Source organism: Xyrauchen texanus, chromosome 38, assembly GCF_025860055.1.
Source record: "Xyrauchen texanus isolate HMW12.3.18 chromosome 38, RBS_HiC_50CHRs, whole genome shotgun sequence".
In the NCBI taxonomy this organism is placed as follows: domain Eukaryota; kingdom Metazoa; phylum Chordata; class Actinopteri; order Cypriniformes; family Catostomidae; genus Xyrauchen; species Xyrauchen texanus.
The window spans coordinates 18,218,493-18,239,593 of NC_068313.1; the positions used below are offsets into that span (position 1 = coordinate 18,218,493).

General features: G+C 37.6%; 1 protein-coding gene across 2 annotated transcripts in view; it reads right to left on the bottom strand.

Moving 5' to 3' along the window:
• Positions 1-230: 230 nt before the first annotated feature.
• LOC127631878 (tumor necrosis factor alpha-induced protein 2-like) overlaps positions 231-21,101 on the bottom strand; it is a 42,043-nt gene continuing 21,172 nt past the window's right edge. For both annotated transcript variants that reach the window (XM_052110269.1, XM_052110268.1), the window contains exons 4-13: positions 16,258-16,912; positions 15,192-15,306; positions 13,890-14,000; positions 13,145-13,245; positions 12,579-12,692; positions 11,851-11,986; positions 11,258-11,380; positions 6,841-6,996; positions 5,278-5,399; positions 231-1,629 (exon numbers count right to left, since the gene is read on the bottom strand). In XM_052110269.1, coding sequence (XP_051966229.1) covers positions 1,350-1,629; positions 5,278-5,399; positions 6,841-6,996; positions 11,258-11,380; positions 11,851-11,986; positions 12,579-12,692; positions 13,145-13,245; positions 13,890-14,000; positions 15,192-15,306; positions 16,258-16,912 — 1,913 coding nt within the window. In that variant the 3' untranslated portion in view covers positions 231-1,349. The remainder of the gene's footprint in view (positions 1,630-5,277; positions 5,400-6,840; positions 6,997-11,257; positions 11,381-11,850; positions 11,987-12,578; positions 12,693-13,144; positions 13,246-13,889; positions 14,001-15,191; positions 15,307-16,257; positions 16,913-21,101) is intronic.

Genomic DNA, 21,101 nt, shown 5'->3' on the forward strand with positions numbered 1-21,101 from the left:
TTATTGTGTTATATTAACAAAAATGATCTGAAAAAAGTAGATAATATTTGTATTCCATCTTTATATTTGTATTTTTCAAAGTTGCTTTTCAGTTCATTATATTGGACCTCTAACAGGCTAAAAGTTGTTTGATATAGGTTGGTCATCTTGAAGTTGCTGAGGTTGAAAAGTGCCCTTGTGATTTAATAATAATAATAATAAAACAGAATTGCAAACAACTGATTTTCTGCCATTTATTCATATGTTATTCAATATATGTACACTGTAAAATAGTTTTTCCTATAACCAAAATATCAGTTAATGTCAAAGTTCATACTTAAGTATTTGTGTATATACAGTATACATGCAGAGTACCCTTAAGTTTACTGAAATGTATCTTTCAATTCTTTGCCGTGGTGCTCACACATCAACATTAACTAATCAAACGCACGCTGAAAAGAAAAGTTGGAGGAAAGACAAGGTTAACTCTTTGGCATGGCAAATACAAAAACCTCAGCTTGGTCCATTCATATTTAAGGTAAAACCTCCCAAAACTAGTACTAAGTTTGTGTATAGACCAGATACTTTAAAGCAACTAGGCTAACTAAGGCAAATTTATTTTTGGTTTTAGTTATTATGTTGGTTATTGTTGTTGTTCGCTACTGTTGTATGAGATTATTTGTGCAATAAATAAGCCTTATGGAATTTGAATAGCCCCTTGTAATTTCTTTCAGGTATATTTGACAAATTACAAAATACATTTATCATTTATGACAAGATAACAGATGACTGGGTCATGAAACTATTCATTTAAATATTATCAATAATTTTTTGAAAGATCAAAGACAACTGCAATTGCATAGTACCTTAAAGTCTTCAGTCATGTGCAACTAAAAATAAACATTATTTCATTCCAATCAATTACTGTCAAAAAGTTAAGAGAGACAAGACATGATTCAGAGGAAAATAACATCCTACTTCCTAATTTATATATTTCTTAGTTCTCAAAACCGAACAGTGTTTTGATCAGTAGTTGATTTTTACAACAAACACTCATGTGACTCCTGCACTTTACGACATTTCTTAGAGACGGTTACCTAATGTCACTTCTGCCTTCGGTGCAGTGATAGAGTTCAATGACACTTGCACTATACAGTATCTTCAGAAGATAACATTTTTCAATTCCACTGAAACGGGACACACTGTATATTTCAAACATGCCTTTCCACAATTTGCTGTGCAAAATGACTGTAGTGATGCCAACTAATGCTGTCATGTTCTCTGTTCTGAGCTCCAGTGCACAATACATGTATGTGCTGGAAGACTTAATAAGGAACCCTTCTGAGAGTCTCAAGAGCTTTTGCCCTGGGTTACAGCATGTCATCCTGGTTTTCCCTGGTTGGAGTCCTCCTGCGCTGGGTCCGCATGCTGGAGAAGAGTGATGAGGCGGTGAGGGCGATGCGGCTCAAACCTACATTTAGACAATGCACTTCTGATGTCACCGGCACTTCAGCGAAAAGAGCCCTGTCACGAGACACCCGCATGAGGCTGTCGCTGTTCTCGATGTCTTTCACTATGTTCAAGATCTCCTGCCTCTCTGTTTGTCGGGTCATCCCACGGATATTTAGTATGGCAGAGACATGTTTCCTCCTACAAGCACAAACACACCAAAAAAAAATTATTCTTGATTGATGTGACATCATATTAAATTAATGTACAGAGTCATGATAACAGTGCAGAATGGCTAAATCTAGCTATGATGCCTTTCCACTAAAGCCAGATTTGAGCAATAAATTAAATAGTTTTCAGAGAGTCCAAGTCCTTTGTAGCTTTAAAATAATGCCTTTCTTTAGTAAATCCCAAAACAATATCTGATTGCCCAGACTCCTGACTTACCTAACATTGCTAACATTCCTAATTACTTAAACATAATGTCACCCAGTGGACAACAAAAACACTAGCAAACTGAAATAATACATTCATCCATCTAAAAGGTGTTATAAACGATTTCAGGCACTTTATTAACATTCACCAGACTTAGCCAATAAGTATTGCTGTCTGCCTGTTCATCATTTTCCGCGGTCAGGCAGAATTAGTAGTAGACTGTTTTATTCACAGTGCTGATTAAATTCAAAAACTGAGGACAATATACAAAAACATACAGTATATACAAAAACAAAACAAACAAACAGTTCTAAAAAAAAGTCTCGCACTGACTTCCACATCAAGGTTCAAACAGAGACAACTTTCTCAGTGAACGGAGGGCTTCTTAAATACTGGAAACCCTGCCCATTTCGAAACACACCATCTGAACCAGTAAGTTCCTGTCTAGTGCCATTTGGCCGACGCAACCACGAACCCAGAAGACAGACACTTCGCAACAAAGAACACAAAGATACGTACAATAAAAACAGATAAAATACGTAGGCAAAACCTGTGTCTGTGTGTGTTAGTTCTGTAGGTGTATAATGACTGTCGGGGAATGTAAATTATGTGTTAGATGGTCGTGTGTGCACCCACAGCTCCAGCAGGTAAGCAGAGGGAAATGTGTTGGTGTGTAAACCAGTGCTAATTCAACCAGCGTTGACAGCTTTCCCTTCTGAGAACGCAATTACTTCCTGGTTTCCATGGGACAAGAACCTGTGTCTCAGAGGTTGTTGGTGCAACACTCTTTTAGTAGCGCAATAGGGAAAGATAAATGTATTTGAATTGATGCAAAAATGTTTGATGGGAGATCAGGTTGCTTGACATTTATTTGGCAGAATGTGATTGATTTCAGTGCACATGAAGTCTCTGATGTACTTATACTCTTGTTTAGTTGTACATCTGGACTTCCACATCTCTTTCTGTCCATGTTAGAGCCAGTTGTCCTTTGTCTTTGAAGACTGTAGTTACACCTTTGTTTGAAATCTTCATTTTTTGTCAATTTCAAGCACTGTATAGCCTTCATTCATTTTTGACCTTAAGACATGCCAGACTACTGCATATTGTGGCAACTCAAAAACAAACACAAAGACAATGTTAAGCTTAATTTAACGAATCAAACAGCTTTCAACTGTGTTTGATATGATGGCAAGTGATTTTCAGGTACCATATTAGCAATTTATCATGATTACTCAAGGATAAGCTGTTGAGTGATGGCTGTTGAGTGATGGGACCTGTCTAGATTTAATCAAAAATGAAAATTTTCAAATAGTGATGGTGCTGTTTTTTTTACATCAGTACTGTCCTGACTATACTTTATGATCAGTTGAATGCCACTTTGGTGAATTAAAGTATGAAACAGCTAAATCTGTACATTACTCCATACTTTTGGCCACCAGTGTATATAGTTATATATATATATATATATATATATATATATATATATATATATATTAGAACGTTTAAAATGGTAATAGGGTCTTGTTTTTTTTTTCCATTATTTTTTTGGCTCACCGGCCACTGTGTCTAGTGGTGTTCAAAAATCATTAGCCACTCATAATGTTTACTTGAGAAAATCTCCCACTTCACAAAAACTGATAAAGGTAACTGGAGATTTTAAATGCATGCATTTGTTTGGACATTTTATTTGAATGAGAATGATATGAGTTTAGCAGGACTCAGGCCTAATGGTTTAAGTAGTCTCTTGGAATATCTGAAAACAAACATGACCAGTTAGAACAGCAGTAGGATAGAACAGGAAAACTTTGTTAATAATTTGACCATAATTTATGGAAGTCCAGACCTTAAACCAATTTATTAAAAATCATACTTCATACAAACAATCAAATCATTGCCCTTATGAAAGTTCTCCAAAGTTCTTCCATTGTAATAATAAGGCCATTACCACAAGTAAGACCATTGATAGACCAATGAATGTAAATAGTCTTTCTAAAAAATGATACTATTTGTTTAATAATAATAATAATAATAGCCTAAACACATTTAGAAACTTTAACTACAATTTTCACAGTTGGAATAAAAATGAAGGGTAGCACTTTACTTTACAGTACTGTTCTACATTTACGTACTATATAATTACAACAATTACAGTAATTACTAGGCACTAAACCTAACACCAACCCTAACCCTAACCCATATTAGGTAAATGTAGTTACCTAATATTACTCAGTACTTTCTTGGGTAAGTATTACTGAAAATACAGGTACTGTAAAATAAAGTGCAACCAAATTATGTCTAATAGATTTGCCGTAATACATTTAATAGGAATTTCTAATTTCTAATAGTAACATTTCTGAATAATATTTAGTGCTATAAAACACTGAATGCAAGATTAATTTAATTTGCTTCACCAGCCTGACAATCAAAGAATTTTCAATGCTGGGAAAACCTTGAAACAGTCACCCTCTAAAATGGCTAGTAAGAGTGACGGAGTTAATCACCACTGCTGTTTTTTTACCCACATTAGCCGGATGTTAATGTCAAGCCCTAGTGGTCAGTACTTAAAATGTAACATGAAAGATTTCTTAAAGAGTCTGTTGTCAGTAGATAGATAAAGCATCTAATAATTCACATTTGTAGCTCAGTAGACTAAATTACAAAATCTATTAAATAATATGCAAGACATGCAAAAAAGTCTTAACATTCTGGACTTTTTAGTTTTTTTAATACTCAATACTCATCCCATGCTAAAATGTCCTACAAAATTGCTGCAAGCATGTTTAAATTGTGCACTGAAAGGCAAAGAATGCTCACTCAACAAATTACCAGAGCTGGCTCCTGTTTATTCAAAGACAGTCTTTATACTGTAGATAATTTGTGAAGATATGAACTGTAGATAGACAGAATTTTAAGTGTTCTTCAGTTTAAAACCCAAAGATGTTGCTAATGCAAAACAATGGAGCCCACACCACATTTGAAGTTACTTACACCTAGGTCACACATTTGAAGTTTCAAGCTCAATTTAGCACACATTGTACAAAAGAGAGCTTTCAGGAGTCTACAGTCTTATAGGACTCTTGATTAAGCAACTGCCCTCTCTAGGTTAAGCTATGAAGCTTAAGGTCAAGCCCTGGCAGGACGCCTGTGTTTTTTCTTTGTCTTTGTCTGAATCGAGATTTTAACAACTGTACACCTTTCATGAGAATCTTGGATAAATAAACAATCTCCCATAAAATCAGGAAACCACAAAGGTCTTGTTTGCTTTTACAAGCCCCTCTTTTGCTGTAAAAACAGAATAGATGGCAATGACTGTGTTTTGTCAAATAACCAGAGCTCTCTGCTTTTTGACCTCTATCATATCAGGGGCTACAAGGAATCCCAGCTGTGCAACATTCGGCCCCTCAAGACACTCACCGTATGTCAGGGAATTCCCGTACCAGCACGCCAACTTCCATTTGGATGGAGGGAGTGTCCTCCAGGAGAATTATCTCTGATAAGTGAGGAATAGCACTGTCAAGCCACGAGGCAGAGGATTCCTGTGTGGGTGCAAACAGACATGACAACATCAGATCCCTGTCATGCATCAAAATCAGATAGCTAAATCCTTCCAATGCCGAGACTAATCCCTGAAAACATTCGTTTCTGGACCATGTAGATGAAAGCTTAGATTAAAACTGCCTGGTAATAAAGAATCGAATAAATGTGCTGCATTTTCAAAAACTTTAATGTCGAGATGTCAAAAGTACTGATACTTCAGTAAATTGATGATAGTAAAGTAAAACAAATCATCAAAGTACCTGTGCGCTGTAGTTTTGAATGCTCATAAGCATTCTCGCGGTAATGTGACCACGCACATTATTGTAAACAAAGTGTAAATGTAAAAACAGTATTAATGATAACAGTTGGTTTATCTTAGTTGAACATAAACAGACAGAACAAAAAACGGGTTTACTTTGCAATAATGTTCTAATACTTGCCCCTGTTATGATGTTGCTTATATTGATCAAGTAATAATATTAATAAAAAACAAAAAGCAATGCTTATTTAATTGAAAAATACCTTAAAGCTAAATGCCAATGTTTAAATTTACCGGTACTTTCTTAATATCCATACAATTATATAATTGAATTGTAATGGTATTGACAACTGTCATTTTGGTATCGTGACAACCCTGCTGCAATGTACAGAAAGCAAAGTGGGCTTAACCCACCATGAAAATCACAAGCCATAGAAAAGGCTATTTTTACCCTCATGTCTGGAAAAACATGCCTAGAGGATTAAGTATAGGAGCACATGTTATTCCAATTGAGTTTAAATATCTATGCCCATTACACCAAGGCAGGTCTTCCTGACTCCCAGTTTGAACTTAGAGGCAAGTCATGACTTCAAAGGCCCAGGCCAGAATGTTCTTCCATAAACAAAGGCATCCTGTTGTCCACAGAGGTGACAAACGGATGTTTTAACTGGAGCAAAAGGCGGATGCTACATAGGGGAAAGGAGAGTTTGGGTAGGTCATCAAGATGCCCTATTTGGCCAACTGGCTCTATAGCCATTCCAGAGGTGCCCATTATTTCAACTTTCCCTTTGTTTGAAAGTTGTTGTGGACATTCAAAAAACTGTTGTTGTGTATGTTGTTGTTGTTATGCTGTAGATGATTCTTGGGTGATTAAAGGCCATCTTGTTAAGTATGATGAAAGCAGGAATAATTTATTGGAAAATTTAATTTGGCCTTATTGGCTAATAATAATAATAATAATATCTTTTTTTTCTTACAAAAAGCCTAAATGTCCAATAATGTCTATATTACTGTAACATGTGATGTAAATAACTTTATGCTTATGAGGTCAAATGATTTCAAATATACCTCTTCTGATTACTAAAATCTAATATATTTAATATTTTTATATCATATGTTTGGTTTAAACATTTACCCTTATACAAAATATTTTAAAATGAATGTCCTGATCAATGACTCACCAACTCTTTAAAGAGAGTTTTTAGATGCTTTCCCTCGTCACGGAGACGGCCAGCCATTCTCTTTCTCATTTTGAGTGATGTGCAAATTATTCTGCCCCTCATGATGGCCCGGATATATTCTGTCATCACACGCCGGTGCACCTCCACCACCAGTACCTAAGAGAACACAGTAAGCAGGAGATACAGTGCATTCAGAAAGTATTCAGACCTGTTCATTTTTGTCACTTTTTGACATGTGCCTTGGTATTTAGCCTTGTGCTAAAATGCTTTTTTCCCACATCAGTCTACACTCCATACCCCATAATGACAAAGCCAAAACCAGATTTTTGATGACTGCAAATTTATTAAAAATACAGAAAAATCACATTGACATAAGTATTCAGACCACTCAGTACTTAGTTGAAGCACATTTAGTAGCAATTACAGCCTCAAATCTATTTGGGTATGATGCTAAAAGTTTTACACAACGATTTCAGCCTTTCTTCTCTGCTGTTACTCTCAAGCTCTGTCAGGCTGGATGGGGACTGTTGGTGGAGAGCCATTTTCAGGTCTCTCCAGAGATGTTTGACTGGGTTCAATCCAGGCTCTGGCTGGGCCATTCATTCACAGAGTTGTCCCTAAGCCACTCTTGCATTGTCTTGGCTGTGTGCTTGGTGTCATTGTCCTATTGGAAGGTGAACCTTCAGCTCAGTTTGAGGTCCTGAGTACTCTGGACCAAGTTTTCTTAAAGGAAATCTCTGTATTTTGTTGCGTTCAGCTTTCCTTCAACCCTGACCAGTCCCTCAGTCCCTGCCACTGAAAAAACACCCCTACAGCATGATGCTATAACCACCATGCTTCACCACTGGGAAGGTATTGCACAGGTGATGAGTGGTGCCTGGTTTCCTCCAGACATGACGCTTGGAATTGAGGGCAAACAGTTCAATCTTCATTTCTTCAGACCAGAGAATCTAGTTTCTCACAGAGGGGTCCTTTAAAACTTTTTAGCAAAATCCAAGCAGGCTTTCATGTGTTTTGCCCTGAGGAGAGGCTTCTGTCTGAAGTGTCCCAAAGTGTCCATCGAGTTCTTGGTCACCTCTCTTACCAAGGCCCTTCTCCCCCAATTGCTCAGTTTGGGCCAGCTCTAGGAAGAGTCCTGGTTGTTCCAAATGTCTTCCATTTAAGGATGATGGTGGTCACTGTGCACTTGGGAACCTTCAGTGCAGCCAATTTTATTTTGTAGCCTTCCCCAGATCTGTGCCTCGACACAATCCTGTCTCTGAGCTCTGCAGGCAGTTCATTTGACCCCATTGCTTGGTTTTTGCTCTGATATACATTTTCAGTTGTGAAACCTTATATAGACAGGTGTTTGCCCTTACAAATCATGTCCAATAAATCATGTCCAAAGAATTTACCACAGGTGGACTTCAAAGTGTAGAAACATCTCAAAGATGATCCAGAGAAATGGGATGCACCCAAGCAAAATTTCAAGTGTCATAGCAAAGGTCTGAATACTATACAATACAATGTGATATTTCAGAATCTGGTTTGTACTTTCTCATTATGGGGTATGGAGTGTAGACTGATTTAAAGCATTTTAGCATAAGGCTGCAACATAACAAAATGTGAAAAAATGAAGGGGTCTGAATACTTTATGAATGCACTGTCATTTTCTCAAGAGGTTTATTGTGCGATAATGAGCAGCTTACTGTACATTATCCCAATTAAACTTACCAAATAAATAGAATGGACTTGAAAAAATGTATTTCAATTTCAATTATTTTATTATCTGAGAAGAAAAAAAATCTGCAGAGTGAAACGAGAGATAAAGTTACAAAGTTACACTGTAAAAAGTGGTAAACTGCAACTGTGATCTTTAAGAGCTATTTCTGCCTGATCTAATCCTATAAATTAGTTTTGTTGGTGTAACCCAGTGGTTCCCAAACTTTTTACAGTGGTGTACCCCTTCAAACATTCAACATCCTTTCGTGTACCCCTCTCTAATGCAGTGTTTCCCAAAAATTTTTCTGCAACGGCCCACTTTTACGACTAAAAAATATGGCGGCACACCACTATCCCACATAAGCTAACCATCGTCAATATTTTTCATTTTCAAGAACTTGTCCATGTTTTCTGTCCATCTTAGTAGCGTCTTTAATTGTAATGTTTGAAATTCGGCTATGCAAAAAAAACAAAAAAAAAAACAAGTCACATACAGTGCTTGCATTAGACTTTCTCATCGTCCATCATTTTGACGGACAGGTTCGTAACAATTCTGTCATAATCTATTATTACCCATCATTTAAATTTTCATATTTTAATGATAATAAGACATTTAATAGCTTTTATTTTCATTCACATTTCCATTTTTAATCCTGAATTTACAGGACACGCATATAGCGGATTATGCATTTATTTATTTAGGAAGAGAACAGATGAACAACAGAGACACCACATGAAGCGGATGAATGTTTTTTTCCCCGCAGTGACAGCGGAGGCCACTAAAACACGAAATATGAACAACGAAATATTACAAAAAACAAATATGATTAAAATATAAACCAAACATGTCAAAAATGAACCGAACAGAACTCAAACCTTCCTCTTGGTCCACATCGACTTAAACTCGCCTGTGTGTAATCACACGCATCATGGGAGACTGATGCTTAGGCAATTATCATTAGATTTTGTGTCTTGCCTCAGACAGATGACTTCTCGTGGCAATTTTAATTTGGTTCTGGAGGCAGAAAACATCACAAAGGGGCTATTTTAGGAGTTTCCAACGTAAAAAAGCAGGAGGTGTGCACAATAAACATTGAAAACATGTATTTGGAAGAGAGTAAAAAAAAGCTTGCAGTTGCTTTGACAGCAGAAAGTAATAAAGTTCTAATCTAATCTAAGTGTTTTCTTGGTGAATTTAAATTAATTCAATAACTGGGGTCTCTGATATTCGTAAACGATAATGTAAGATTTAATTCAAAGAAATTATGAGACATTCAATGTCTCTTCACAAATTTGGACAGTTTTTAAATATTTGTTGTTGCTTAGTACTCTCAAATACATTGTTGGTGAAGCAAAAACGTGTGTGTGAGAAACACTGGTGTAAAGTCACTTCATAGACTTCAATGTATTCTGCAGCGCTGACGAGAGTCATGTGAAAGACCCTTGACGTCTATAAATATCACTCACTTTTGCACATTAATCATTGCTCTTCACAATCACAAACGTGAGCGATTATGGTTTCAAAAGTGTGAATTTCTCCATAAGGGGAGGAGTTTGGATCCCTGAAATTTTTTTTTTCATGCATTTATTTACTGGAATTTGAACATTTTCCACGGCACACCTGACAAGCTTTCATGGGAAACACAGCTCTCACGCATAGATAAAATTCATGTAATGTAAATGTTTTGTACATGTTATATTAAACATATACGTATACTGAATAAATGGCTTGCTGATTGAGATGGGAATGCTAGATATGATTTAACTGCATAACTTGAAAACTCCCCCTCATCGCTTCGCAGTATGCAAGAATAGAGTTCGGTTCTGTGTCTGGAATTGTGGATCCTTGCAGGTACGGCCTGTAATTCGGCCGAATTCGAGCATTAAGTATCCGTGCAATTGCGCGGTCAGCTCAAGGGATTTGACAATGTTAGCAAGGTTGAGCTCATTTGCTGAAAAAATATCATGCAACAATGTTAAAAAAGGTCTCTACCTTGCGAGCAAATTGATTGAAAATTACTGCGTGTGAATATGGAAATTATTTGGTGCTGCTGAATGTCTGACACCTGTCATCAAAGCTTATGAACTTATACCATCTGAATCAAAACTCCCTATGCATCTAACCTTAAATACAAATTAAGTTTTAAACTGCAAAAAAATACATAAAAATAAACTAAAATCATGGACGACTGACATGTGCGAGTCTGGTAAAACATTTAAGTATTTTACTTGCTATCACTTAGCTACGTCACCTAGCACTGGGCTGACGAAAAAATATGTGATGAAATTGAAAGACCGGTAAATCTCAGAATGTCATTCGCGTAACCCCATTGTCACCTTACGTACCCCAGTTTGGAAAGCACTGGTGTAACCTATTGTATTCCTGTTGATTCATTGATGCTAAATAATATTTTTGATTGAATAAAACCATTTAATTTAGATGTTTTCACATGAAGCACATTTTTTCAGGTTAGGAAATAGGTTGTGTGGGACAATAGTCAATTATACAGTTTACTGGTAGATAGAGTTTACTAGATATTTGACCACAAAATAACACAATTGATCAATAATAAACACGTATTACAGAAAGCTGTGTAATAACAAGGGATAAAGCATCAAAACGCATTTCACTAAGCAGTATTCCCTAAAATTGCAAGGTGCTTTTAAGCACATGATAATCTGGTAGAGGGAAAAAATGGAAATGATCTTTGTGTACCTCGTAGGGTGGATTGTCCATCCTGCGAAACTTCTTGAAGTGCTCTTTTATGTGTCCTTCGATTTGCTCGAAAGGCTCTGTGTTGCTTAGCCATTTCTTTTTAATCAGTTTATCAAAGAAGGGCTGTATGTGATGAGACAGAAACCACTGGATTAGAAATGACACAAAGAGTACACACTGTAATGTACTATATTTGCCCACTTCAGGATGTGAGATCATTTAGATTTCAAGAGAGCTAACTTCCTGTCAAATTCCCATATTGGTAAAAAGGATGCAGCAAAACTATGTGGCCCATGAGGGCTGGTAATGCCAGTCAGTACAGCAAACATTGAAAAGTGTTCGGCATCGAGCCAAAAACATCTAATTCACTAGTGTTTTTCTCTCACTACTGCTATTTTAGTGTCTCAGACCAGGAGTAACCATGTGCAAAACAACATCCCTGAGAACAACCCATAGGGGAAATGCTGATAAGATATTCTTTATATTCTTGGACAGAGCTACATGACAAGTATAAGTTATTTCAAGTGTATCTGCGTGCATACACCAAAACATGTCTATTTGAGGAAGTCTGGGGTGATTCGTGGCAGCCTCACCCTGATATGTTCGAAAATTCTGTCATTCAGCACTCTCGCACTCAAGTTGACTATCCTGTCCAGAGCAGTGTTGGCTCTCCGAATGGAGTCCTTGCTGGTTGAGGGGTCACACTGCCCGCAACGCTCCACAAAGCTCCTAAACACACCATTATACTGTACATAATTAACATTCTAAAACAGAAAACTGACTAGATTTGCATTTACTGAAAGAAGTAACAGGGCTTGCAAGGCAGAAAAAAATTGTGTAGGGGGCCATTTGAACATTTTAGATGAGCTTAGGTTTTAGGCTGCGTAAATGAAATGCTGCATCAGAGCCGCATTATGTCAGCTGTGAATGTATATCAACTCATAACAGCTTCTGTTCCAACTTTGCAGTGTAAATGTGGCTAAAGGTGGTCTAATAGATGTAAGAAAGACCAATAACAAGTATGCAAAGAGATGTAAGAAACAAGACCAGTTGAAATTCAGTATACAAACATTACAATTAGATTTTTTTTTACAATATTACAGTAGGAGATTTAAAAAATTTTGAAAACATAAAGTTTACAAAATGAAAAACAGATCACATCTCTATGGCTGAAATTATTATAGCAGTTCAGGCTGAATTAATAGCAGACGTTTAATATTTAGGGTTAGGGGTTTAGGACAAACCAGAACCCGAATCTCTAAGAAATATCAATACAGTGTTGTCTTGCAAGCATTGTCATTAGAACCTTTATGAAACCCACCTGAATGGTGGACAGCAGTTGACAAGGGCAATGGTTTTGGCTATGTAACCGTCTTCATTTTCTCCAAACCCACTCACTAGCCCCTCATGGAACATCTCCACCTTTCTCTGAAAGCTTTGCAAACCAAAACAGTGATGCGAGTATGATTTATAATGGAATGATACATTATTAAGATAAAGGAAAAGATAATATTAGATCAAAGATTTTATCCTCAATTTATGACTCATCTGACCCTCTCTTTTGCACTACTGTCTTACCCTCAATTGGTTGAAATCTTATTTGAGTAATAGAAAGTTCACTGATCAGTTGAACTTAGAGACCTTGTGTATACTCTCAAATGTTCAGAGAGACGGGAAGGTGCCAATACATTTAAAGACTTTGAAACAAAAAATTATATTTTAAAATCAGTTCTGTTGCGGATTGACAGACAATGAACAGAAACTAAAATCTGATTAATATGTTCACGTTTACATACATCAGTCTAAAGTCAAATCGAGATTAAATAAAGGCCTACAATTATTAGTATAATTGTATTATCCTCTATGTACTGTGTAATATATTCCTACCTGTATAAAAAATCTGCAAGTCCATTGAGACTGCACTGAGCTACTCGTGAGCCCAAATGTCGGTTTATGCTGGCAGATCTTTCAAGGTCTTCCTGTAGCCTCTGTAATAAAAAACACAAGAAAATATTATATTACATAAAGTATATTACATAAGTAAACATGTCCATGTCCATGACCACACTAGCACATTTGCCTCTCATCTACCGAAATAAGTCCTTTTTATTGGAAATTCAGTTTGAAGAAATCTTACAGAATGACTGTCCTGATTGTTCTCCCTTAGAAGTGCCCTTCAGAGGTTGATTTATCCCATTTGTAATTCAGGGTATTTTCTAAGCATATATGCCATTACCCATCACGGCCACTAGGGGCCAATGCAGAGCCTGAAAAAACAGTATGCTGTGATGGAAACAGGCTCGCAATGGGATGTGCTTATTTATTTTGGTTCCAGCTAGGAGCCTATTTTCTCACTGAATTACACAGAGGTGCGTGGACGTCTTTCGACATATCATACTTTCTTTCTGACAATGGACCTAGTGTCTATAACCTGCTGGCAATGCTGCTGATTGTAAGTAACAGTGGGCCATTTATGCACAAAATCAAAACGGAGAAAATTGAGAAGGCAACATGTGATATTTGTGCTTGAGATATGATGTCAGAGCATGTGATAGCTTTAATAATGTCTAGCCTAGAGCATGAACCCGAACCAACTTGAATGTATATAAATGTTCTGTTGCACAAGGCTAACCTTAATAACAGTATGGGCCAGAGGTATCTGAAACTCTTCGATGTTAAGGGTATCCAGCCATCTCTTCTCCTCCTCCTCCAGAAACTGAGACAGCTCAGTGGTCACTTTCCCCTGGAAAACAACAACTCAACTTACCATTATAACTTAATACATTCCACACACACTTATAAATAGGGATGGGCCACGATGGTCGACTAATCAACTAGTTTTTCATCAATAAGCTAGTTGATTAGTAACATCATTAGTTTATCTAGATTTTGTCACTATAAAACCTTCTTGAAATATCATAAAGTTGTTTTTGGCCTTTACATCAGGTGTCTTGCACTATTTTTTGAGCGTCCCACCACAAGCTTTGAGTTTTTAGGATGGTGCATTTAAAATAATCCTACTTTCAATCAAGTTTCTTGAAACTCCTGCATTCTATTCCATTCTGTTACATTCTTTGTAAGCGAGAAGGTGTCTTATGTAGTAAATGCTCCCTAAGAAACATGTCCAATCAGGATCAGGTGAACACGAAACCAGCTTAATAATACAGGGCCTCCTCAAGACAGAGTATTCGACTAGTCATTCAGACAACCCACCGACTAATGAATTTAAAAATATGAAGAAAGAGGGGGCATTCATCTAGGGCCTTTTACTACGTCCACATTTTACTACAGTCACACTCTTTACCGATTCATTGAAAAATCTGACAACGGTCATAACACTAATTATTTTCAAGACAATTTTCAGGTATGGGCACAAGGTTTATTATGTCTGGAGTCTGGGTCGGCTAACATACCAGTGAGCACATACCTTAGAGAACATACATTCAAGCTGCATAATTAGCAAAGGGAAAAAGATGTTGTCAGAGCGACTCCTATTGTGTGGTGCTCATTGTAGACAGGAAAACCGAGCATTGACCCTGAAATGCTGCACACTAATTGACCGTGCAGGTTGCAACGACCAGCCATCTCTGTTAGTGAACAGGATGTGCCGTTGTTGCACACTTTCAAGGTACATGGAAAAGGCTTGAGTGACCTCAAGTCTGTCTTTCTCAAGTCATAAATTTGTCTGCTTAGAAGTCCAGATGTTTATCTATTAATATTGCTTCCCCTTCAGTGCCATCAGATTCTTTTTCATTCCCTTTCATTTGACATTTTGTTTTCAAATAAAATTTTAAATTACTACAACTTCTTGTTTTCGTACCCCCCCACTAATTTTTACCCAGATCTTGAATTAGAGATTTGAATTCAGAGGATTTATATTACCGACAATTGGGAGCTAACAACTTTCACTATGCCAGGGAATTTCAGTTCTTACCCTCACAGAGTTGAGGCAGTCAAGCTCCAGTTTTTCAACTTTCTCCGCTGGCAGCAGTGGACCGAGCTGTGAGAGGTTAATGGGTGTTGTTATGGTGACTGTTCCAAGGACATCCCTGCAGCAACAACAGGAAGAGCAAATCACAAACTGAGTCTGGACTTCACTTATAAGGAAACATTTAATTATGAAGGAACAGGAATGGGGAGGTATGAGAGTGGGTTTCACCTCTCATATCAACCAGAAGCTATTAATAATAGTCTGTTTTAGCTTTGCTGTTTGTATATGTGGCTTGATAAGATAATACAGTAAGTGCAACTCAACAACAACAATGAGCTATGATTATAATGAAAACAGAAAAAAAAAACACTGTTAACTGTAGACGTACAAAATAAGAATGTGTAATGCCATAGTTTTATTTGTTAAAATCAAATTCAAAGCTAACCCTATTTACTCTCTAAATGCATGTTCCTGGTCTTATTGTGAATGATGCACACTATTCCAAATATAAAAAAATTATTCTCCCATGTTGGAAAAACCCCCCTGCTTAAACCAGCCCAGGCCTAAGCCTAATAGCTAATAGCCTGATGACCAGCCAACTGACCAATCTGATCAAGCTGGGAGACCATCTAAGACCAGCAAACAAGCTGTTTTTTTTCTCCAGCAGGATTTGTGATATTCAATTAAAATGTAATAACCTACTACACCTCTGAAATTACTTCCCTTTTCTTCTGATGTTACATAGGCAGCACTTAGCCAATTAGATGATTTTATTCAATAGGCAAATAGCTATTTAGGCATTAATTCGGCAAACTCATTGAGATCTGTCGCCTTTCTGGTATGGAACGCCCACTTTCACGATCTAATAAATTCCTAACAAAATTAAGTCCCGCCTTATACTGAATATTCTGTTTCCCTCGGAAATTTGTCATATTACCAAAGTACAATGGGTTTCTAAATAGAGTTTCATGTTGACTTTAAACCCAGGTGTTTGCACTAACTGTACTTGATAAAATAAGTTGTGTTTATTAATCAACTCTAGATAAATCTAGTTACTGTATGTTTTTACCTGTTATAAATGTTGTAAAGCCAGTCTAGCAAAGAGTATATATCAGTGATCTGCAGATCTTCATTAGTGATAGCTTGTAGACGACGTGTAACAGCCTGGTGATAGCTCTGTGTGTACACTTGGAAGGAGTCATATTCTGCAGGATACACAGACACCACATTACGACGAGCCGCCCCTAGATCCTCCACCATCCGGACCCTGAGTTTATTCAGGTAGGCCACCAGCTCGCCCTCTTGGGCTTCTTCATGCTGGGGTAAGCTTCCGTCAGCCAACTCGACTACTGCTTCCCTCCAGCGTTTTTTGAACTCCCTCGGCCGTGGGCCTCCTGAAGCGGCTCCCTCGTTCTGAGCCCAGTCCCGATCGGCCTGTTCCTCCTGCTGAAGCACCTGTACCACCAGGCCCAAATTGGGCCCAGCAGTGGAGGAACGCAGAGACTCCCTCACCACATCCCACAGCTCTTTCTGCAGGGCCTCATACAGCAGCTCCACATCTTTGGCTTTTCGCCGACTGCTGTCTTTGCTGCTGGGGCTGCTAAATGCCTCAGGGCCTCCTGATGATGGAGATTCGGCCTCCCGACACTCCTGCTCCAGCTCCAGGATGTGAGTGTCGGCCAAAAACAAGTCTCTTTTCGTCACCAACTGCAGGATCTCCAATACTGAGAAAACACAGAAAAGAGAGGCTATCCATTAGTTACACATAGGAGACTCTTTCACCAATTCATTTTTTCATTTTTTCACCAAGACAATTTCACCTTGGATACTGTTATCTCATAATGTATATGGTTGTCCTTTATCAAAAGGATTTAAATCCAAGTCACCATGTCTGGTAAAACTGCACATGCTTTTCCCAGTCTTTAAGATTTTTCCTCTGAGTGGTTTTATCATTATGCATTGATCACAAATGCTATGATACTAGCATTTTCCATTACTTGTATACCGAAATACAGTTTAACAGAACAATGAATGAATAAAATAACTATTTTTGCCTAGGTAACTAGCCGGCCTGAATAATATGCACATGAAATGAAACTTGTTTAACTCACCTCAACATGTCTTTTACAATCATTTAACCCGCCGTGGGCAATGCTGAAGTCACTGTTACAAACTGTACAGCGTCCAAGACTGTCATTATGTTTCACTCTTATTAGACAGGGGTACACTTTCGTGTAGTCTGGCGTAAAATGTGTCTTATATTTTCGCTTTTTGGGGCACTATCCCTCTGCCATGGCGCTCCTGTATGTCCTGATTAAATAGGTTCGGGAGAAGAGATAAAAACCCGCCCACACTGACAATTGATTGGTTGACTTACCGAAACAGGCCAATCAGGATGCTCTCTGTCTTACATGCACTTCTTGATGCACACACTCACACACACACACGCAAGGTCTCTCGCTCTCTCCCTCTCTGCCGTGCGCGCTACACGGTTTGGAGCACAGTCTAACCGCTCTTGCTCGCTCGCTCGCTCGCTCTTGATTCCGGGAGATTTTAACTAATTTGCGGGCATCAGGGAGCCGCTATCAATACGCGGGAGACTTCCGAAACTTCCGTGAGACTTGGGATGTCTGCTAATCATTTAAGAAAGAAATACACTTTTTTCTTCTTCAGTAAAACCAGTACAAACCAGCCTGAACCAGGATGGAAATTCCCCAAATCAAACCATCATTAATCCACCTAAACAGTCAAATGATTTCAATAGCTGAATATAACACTGCAGACTCTCAGTAAAACAAATAGATACACAAAGCACATACCACTTAATAGATTATGTGCTTTCGATGTGTTAGAGCAAAAAACATTGATTTCCTTTGATGGATTTGATATCCAAAGACCTCTTTGACGATATTTTTCAGTTTTGAAGAGATTCTCATTGTTCTCATCATCTAGTTTCACTTGATATGCAGCACATGGAGGTATCACTTTCTTCATGTTGTATAGGGACAATGGTTCACAGCCTATCTGGGGAAGTGTTGGTTTCCTCCCAATTTGTTTTTTGTGCTTATGAAAGGGATCATCAGGGACTGCTTTAAGCCAAGCACATTTTGCATTTAGAAGATTATTTTATTCAAAGTGCCATACAGTGCATTCAAGCAGTACATGCATTCTCTGGGAATCGAACCCTTGACCTAGCAATTGCTAGCAACATGCTCTAACAGTTTATCAATGGGAAGCACAAAACATTTTCACTGCATAGAAACTAAACTAACAACAAAATGTACTTGTTCAACCCTCTTATATATCTTATCTGAATACAGCCAAAAAGATTCATTATATACATTATGCTCAGTGCTGTAATTATTTCATCAAAATTCACTAGAGAATATCACCTTTTTTAACTGTTCCCATGAATATGGGAACATTGTTTTGGCTATCCCATCCTATTTTTGGCCATTCCATTCAATTCCTCATTAGTAGATTTCAAACTCTTAAAGCTAAAACACAAAATGCATTATATCTTCCAGATGGTCAAATGGATTGCCAATGCAGTCTGTTTGCAATGGTTTGTGATGATCTCACAAGTGTTTCTGATGTCTAGGAGCACTTCGTTAAATTCCAAAGAAATCTTTGATAAAGCAGACCTCCTCTCATTGTGTGCTCACACCCATTCGTCATAATTTCCAGTCCTCTCCTTTGAGAAGAACACATATACTTCACCTAATAATCTCATCTGATTACTGAAGTTTTGACATGAGTTTGATGTGTTTTTAACACAATCTTGAGGAAAGAGAAGAGGTCACCAAGTTCTTCCTTATACTGTATATTTAGAATCTTAAGGTATACCAGACTAAATCTCTACAGCAAATTAAAATCTATGGTGTTGTGGGACAAAGAAAAGTACACATTTTCTCAAAACTGAGTTTTGACTGAAATCGTGTCTCTTAGAACAGTGTTTCGCAAAATGTTTTGTCTTATGTAGCCCCTCTGCCCCATAGCATAATATCTTCGTTTCAACTGATATTACACTGGATTTCGTTAATATTATTACAATTACCATTATTAAAAGGATACAGTGTTGCCAAAATTATTGCATTTTTCCTTTGTAGGGCAGTGTACACATCTTAATCTTCTATTTGCCTGTATCTGTTCACACCATGGTTACATGAGGAAATGGAAGCTCTCATGGCTCATTGAACTCTGAGCTAACATTTAAATCTTTATAAGTTAACCAAAAAAAGCATTAATCTAGGGTGTGAGTCCAATGGTCACAGTAGAAGGAATCATTAAGAACATTACTCTGGGGTCTGACTAACTCGCAGTATGCTTAGCATTGTGTTTGAAATCAAGTAAAGCTTCTATTACATTGCTCATAAAGCTCTATTGCTTGTGAAAGAGTCTAGAATTTGTAGGGTTTCCACACTTTTGACCAATGAAAACCCATGACTTTTCAATAAAATGTCAACCCTTTTTTGATACATTTTTAAGGATGGTTATGATTTTTAGGATTTCTTAAATTAATTTAGATTAAGTCTGATCTGCTAATGAATCATTGAGACTAATATTAGACTCAAGAAAATGATTAGATCATAAAGCATACATAACAATAACTTGAGAGCAAGTTCAGACCACAAGTGTTCTTGCAAAAGAAAATGCACTGCAGCAAATAGAACAAAAAGCAAGAGTCTCAAGACACATTTTTAAAAGCTGAAGTTCTTTTTAACATGGCACGGACCTAAAAAACACCCCAGCAGTTTTGGCGTTGTGCTTTCTTTCTGACCATTTTACCATCTCTCACACATAATAAAGATACGTCACAGATCAGCTGTGAAAATAACTGGCCCTGCTGTTGAATTCCCCTCGTGAACACTGAACTGACAGTCAGGGGACAATCCAGTGCTGATTTGCCCATTTATTTCCTGCAACTTCCTGACCTCTTCTTAGAGGGAAGGATGTGGGGGTGTTTGGCTGGCGCCTGACTCATCTGCCCTATCCCTATTAAGGATGGACTGTCCAGTTATGCCATGAAAGACCCCCACACTTCTCAGGCCCGTTACATAAAACCAGCCCGAGTGCCAGTCCATCGGAAGGAGATCTAAATTTAAAATACAATACCGTCAAGCTTATCACAATTACAGTCATGGATGAGGTGGAAAAATGAATGCCTATTCTTGATAAAAAAAAAAAAAAAATCATTAGAGTCACTTCCTCTGGTGCTCATTCACGTGAAAAGTCCTTCACCCATGGACAGCTGGGTGGTCACTATTTTATTTGTGTGGCTTTGAGACTGGACAAATGTTGACCCTCAATTTTGAGGGACGAAAAGTTTTACCCCTATAAGATTCTGTCTGAAAAGTGAAAGAACTGTCAAATCTCCCCTTAAACAACATTGAGATTCAAGCCCCAGATGTTGGAAGCCATGAGGAGTTTAAATGGTTTATCCCACAGTCATTAAAATGTGGAATGTTGCCATGAGTGCTGAGTTGAGCTGTACAGAAGACAACACTAGTTCTTTGTTTCCAGTGAGGCTCACTCTCTAAATTCATGGTGTGGAGCATACTTTACTAAAGCATGGACATGTCACCACCCTTCCTTAATGAAAACCACAGGGATTGAGGAGTTGCCTTTTTAGGGTATGTATGGCACACACAGGGTTGTGAGGGTTACTTTTTAAATGTATTCGACTACAGATTACAGAACACATGCTGTAAAATGTAATTTGTAACGTATTCCATTAGATTGCTCAAGGTCAGTAACGCAATCTAAATACTTTGGATTACTTCTTCAGCACTGGTAGATTTTTGACTATAAAAATTCTGCCAGTACAGTAAGACAAAATAGACATGTTAAAATACATTCCCTGAAAAACCTAAATATCTTATGCAGTGTTGTTTCTAAAACAAGATAAAGCAA